Below are 4,411 nucleotides of genomic sequence, written 5' to 3' on the forward strand. Positions count from 1 at the left end.
ACACACACACACACACGCGCACACTCACACACACACACACACACACACGTTCGTATTCTGCATAATTGACTGTCAGAATGAGAAATTAAAGACAAAATTCTGCACTGTTTTCTCATATATGTATATTTATTTCATAGTTGCATGACAGTCAAAACACTCAGACACTGATTATATTTATTTACTTATTTAAAAGTAAAGAGAAGTACATCATGTCAAGTGTACTTAGGTACAAAAGTAAAACCTATTCAACAAATATTTGGCAACAGTGAAAAAATACTTTTTAAAAATAAAATCATAAAAGTCCAATATATTTTTGGCCTCTTGGTTGAGTCAGGTCTGCCTTGTCATCTTTTCATTGGATTGCACAAGTCAAGATAGCTCAGGTTAAATTAAAAAGTTAGTTGATACCTTTTCATTTACCTGGAATTACCTTGAATTACCTGGAATTACCTGTGTTTGACTCTGAATCTTACTTGCCTGTGAAACCTCCAGATATTCCTGTCTTCTTCTTCTTCTCCTTCCTGTTAGCTTCTTTAAACTCAAAACTACCTGATTAGCTTATTTGAAACTCTAGAAAACTTTGATAGAGTGCAACTTATTTGAGTTTTCAAATTTTCTGTTTTCACTAAAGAACACAGAAGATAAAAATATAAATACATCCTATATTAAGCAAACAGTTGAGATCTTTTTACTTTATGTAGCAAAACTTTTGATTAATAAACTTGAAATTATTGCCATTTCAAATTTTATAGCACATTTTGCCTTAAAAATTAACTAACCTTAAAAATATTTATTATTTAATCTTTCTGTAAATTGTCACATAAAACATCAATAGATGGCAGTGGTTTCTGAGTGTCAGGATATTAAAATAAAGTACCCCGTCTATCCCTTCACAGAAATAACTCAAGAAAATAATTTCACATTTTTTAACACATGCTTCTTTATTAGGCAAATTAATTACATCACTACAGAAGTAACACTACAAAGCAGAATTTCATTTTTTCCTGTAACATTTCCCTCAGTACTTAAGTAATTTATTAATTACTTAAATACCAAAGTAATTAATACCAAAGCAAATACAATAAAGCAGAAACATAAATGTGGTGATGCTTGCTGTTTATGTCTAAATGGTTATCAGTGATCCACCTTGTGGCAAAAAACCTTTTCCAAAACCAAACCATAATTTCCAGCTGTTTATTAAAGAGGAAGGCATTATTTTTTTATACTAGCTCAGTTTGTTTTTTGATGAAGCTTCTGATCAGCTGCAGCTTCTGAGGTCGGCGTCTTCAAACCATGAACTTCTGATTGTCTAAAAAACAAACATGAAAAATGAGAAGGACTTTCTGATCTACATGTAGACATGTTTATTTGTTTTTCCTTACAGCATTTGTAAAGCTTGTTGACACGGGCGATGTCATTGACGCTCATTTGTTTGGCGTGTCCAAACTTCAGGTTTGGGTTGCATTTGGCAACGATGGTTGGTTTCCCATTTTTGGAGAACGCTTTGCTTTAAAAGAACAAATACAGTGAAGATGATTAAAGCAGAGCAAACTTTATACTTAATTACTGCGTGCACGCTCATAAAGACTCACTTGTCATATTCCATGACAGATGTGAAGTCATATGGAGTCCCCAGGTTGTTAGTTTGCTTTTTGTCAAAGTTGTGCTCCTTTCCTGTTCATGGCATCAGAACACAGAAAATATTGAGAACTCGTAACAGTCGTAATTATGTGATTGGTGATGTCACAGGTATTTTTAAGCAACAAATTTGCTGAAACTAAGCAGCTTTATTTTTAAAATCGTATTTTTTTTATCTATATAAGTGAAATACAAAATAATGAAATTGATTCTTTTGACTTCAAACATACCTTTCTTAATGTTTTGGTAGCGAATCCAAACGTATTTGTCTCTGTCGGAGCGGACCTGCTCATGGTTGAAGCCCAGAGCGTGAAGAACCTCGTGCTGCACTGTGGAGCCGTACAAACACCCGTTTTTCTGCAGAGAGATTTTCTGTCCTCCGTCCTGACGTCCAATATAGGACCAACACCTGGGAGGTAAACACAGAGTCACTGGTGGGAAATAAACATGTTTTCAGTTTAAATGTTGTTCGTCTAAAAACCCAGGTCTTTGCTGGATTAAAGTGAACTCCAAGCAGACCGAAAACCGCTCCAAAAGCAGGAAGCGGGCAACAGCGCAGGGCACTCTGGGTAAATACAACCAAAACAAACGCACTAGCCTAGCGCTAGTGGGAGAATTGGCTCATTTTCTTTTGTCAAGAAGTCCTGTAGGATTTGTCAGAAATCCTACATTGCTAAAATATGATGCTTTTGTTTACATTTTGTAAAGTAGGAAGTTTTGCTGATGTTTTCTTTGGGGTTTTTTGTGTCATTTCCTTCAGAATTTTTTGGTGCATCGCCCCCACAGGCCAGGAGGTGAAAATGTTTTTCAGTTGGTTTGGTTGGTGTGACAGTAGTGTGGAAATGAACCCCAGCAGTTGAAAATGTAAAAATGTAACAAATGTTTCAATTTTGGTTCCCAATCAATCTGAGTCCTCTGAGACGTTATTCAGTAATCACCACCACAGCTTAAATAAATATAAACTTAATCCGTTCTTTGCCAGATCCACTGGTTTTGATTGCAGGATTTTTTTTTTTTTTTTTTTTGCAACGATTTTTGCTTTTTTTATGTTTGTGTGTTTTGAAGTTCACATCATTTATGTGTTTGGCTGTTTGCTGCATGTTTGCACCTTCTTGTTTGTCCCTGTGTGAATGTTTATTCACACAGGGACCTTATTGGTCCATAAGGTAGACCTTATTGGTCTATAAGGTAGACCTTATTGGTCCATAAGGTAGACCTTATTGGTCTATAAAGTAGACCAATAAGGTCTACCTTATGGAGACTTTATTGGCCTCCATAAGGTAATTGGTTGGGGATAATAAAATGAACTAAAATGTGCTAAAATATATTCCTTCCAAAACAGGTTTTGCATCTTACTTTGGAGCTGTTTGTGTGTGTGTGTGTGTGTGTGTGTGTGTGTGTGTGTGTGTGTGTGTGTGTGTGTGTGTGTGTGTGCGTGTTCATACCCCTTGCCTGAAAAGAAATGGATGTAGTCACGATGTCGAAAGGTTCGTGGGACAAAACGAATGCAAGTGAGCCCATGGAATCTCTTTAGGCCATCAATGATGAACTTGCGCTGTGTCTGAGCTACAAATTAATTAATTTAATAAATTAAATTACGTTAAATTAATTGAAAATTTTACATAAATAATATTAAATAAATATTAATGTTGTTAATCATCCAGTCGGTTCTGCTCACAGAAGTCAGAGGAGATCTCGTAGGGCACGTTAACAAAGCATCCGGATTTGGGCCACTTGCAGCCTCTGGCGGTGCATGGGTCCGCATTCCTGGTCCGAGTGTCGGGGATGGCGATGTCATCAAGCAGCTCAGGGGTTTCAACTGCAAATCAAACACAAACCCCCAAAAATCAACATCAGTATTAAAATAATGACAAACCAATTAAATTAATTTGGTTTCAGGGAAGATTCAAATTAATTCCGATGGGAAGGAGGGTTATGGGATACGATCTAAACTTTGGCATCAGTGCTAAAAGTATACTTAACTTTTAGCACTGTTTTTGTGTTATTCTCCTACTGTCTTCTCTAAAGTTTAGATCGTATCCCATAACCCTCCTTCCTGTCAGAATTAATTTGAATCTTCCCTGAAACCAAACTATTCAACTCATTAAACGTGAAACCATCTTCATCTGTTTTCTACATTTTACGTAACACAAAAGCTGTTTAGTTCTTTCTGCTGCAAACCAAACATCCAATGCAAACAAGGCAACCTGAATCTTGATCAATTTTGCCACAATGACTTCATCAGAATGTTTCTTTAAATTATGAATATTCAGTTATTACATTGCAATAAAAACCTGTACATTTATCATTTAGCAAAGGTAAAACATTCTCTTTCTTAATCATGTATATTAAGACATGATGCCAGTGAAAACAAAAAGTATTACGGTACATAATTTTATGTTCGATAAACTCACCATCATCCTCATCATCAACTGGTGTGCTCTGCAAAATAAATAAATAAAAATGACAATCATGTGCCTTCTAAAAATATTTTTCAAGGCAAAAGATTATTTTTCTATTAAACAAAATATAAGTTATTACTGCTGTTTTCATTTTGCCTAAATTTAAAATAATTATTTATATTGATTAATTTCCAAGTGCAGATGCTAGTTTATTTTAGCTGAGTTTTGTAATCATTTTCAATGATTATAATACTTTCACTGAGCATAAACTTGAGTTTTACCTCATTATTTCAAACTTACCAGCAGGACATTTGTCACTGAGAACAAAAGGAGGAAGAGGACGGCTGGAATCATGATGAAGGTGACCTAAA

General features: G+C 35.2%; 1 protein-coding gene across 2 annotated transcripts in view; it reads right to left on the minus strand.

The window, feature by feature from the left end:
* Positions 1-905: 905 nt before the first annotated feature.
* Positions 906-4,411, minus strand: part of LOC106964624 (high choriolytic enzyme 2-like) — a 6,902-nt gene continuing 3,396 nt past the window's right edge. Inside the window, exons 1-8 of one of the 2 annotated variants that reach the window (XM_015060254.1) lie at positions 4,341-4,402; positions 4,053-4,080; positions 3,317-3,457; positions 3,084-3,204; positions 1,869-2,047; positions 1,593-1,674; positions 1,383-1,507; positions 906-1,309 (exon numbers count right to left, since the gene is read on the minus strand). In XM_015060254.1, coding sequence (XP_014915740.1) covers positions 1,287-1,309; positions 1,383-1,507; positions 1,593-1,674; positions 1,869-2,047; positions 3,084-3,204; positions 3,317-3,457; positions 4,053-4,080; positions 4,341-4,394 — 753 coding nt within the window. In that variant the 5' untranslated portion in view covers positions 4,395-4,402 and the 3' untranslated portion in view covers positions 906-1,286. Of the gene's footprint in view, positions 1,310-1,382; positions 1,508-1,592; positions 1,675-1,868; positions 2,048-3,083; positions 3,205-3,316; positions 3,458-4,052; positions 4,081-4,340; positions 4,403-4,411 lie in introns of those variants that run through there. The other variant, XM_015060252.1, reaches the window with a different exon arrangement.

Source organism: Poecilia latipinna, unplaced genomic scaffold (genome assembly GCF_001443285.1).
Source record: "Poecilia latipinna isolate Pla-1442-1.1 unplaced genomic scaffold, P_latipinna-1.0 Scaffold1697, whole genome shotgun sequence".
In the NCBI taxonomy this organism is placed as follows: domain Eukaryota; kingdom Metazoa; phylum Chordata; class Actinopteri; order Cyprinodontiformes; family Poeciliidae; genus Poecilia; species Poecilia latipinna.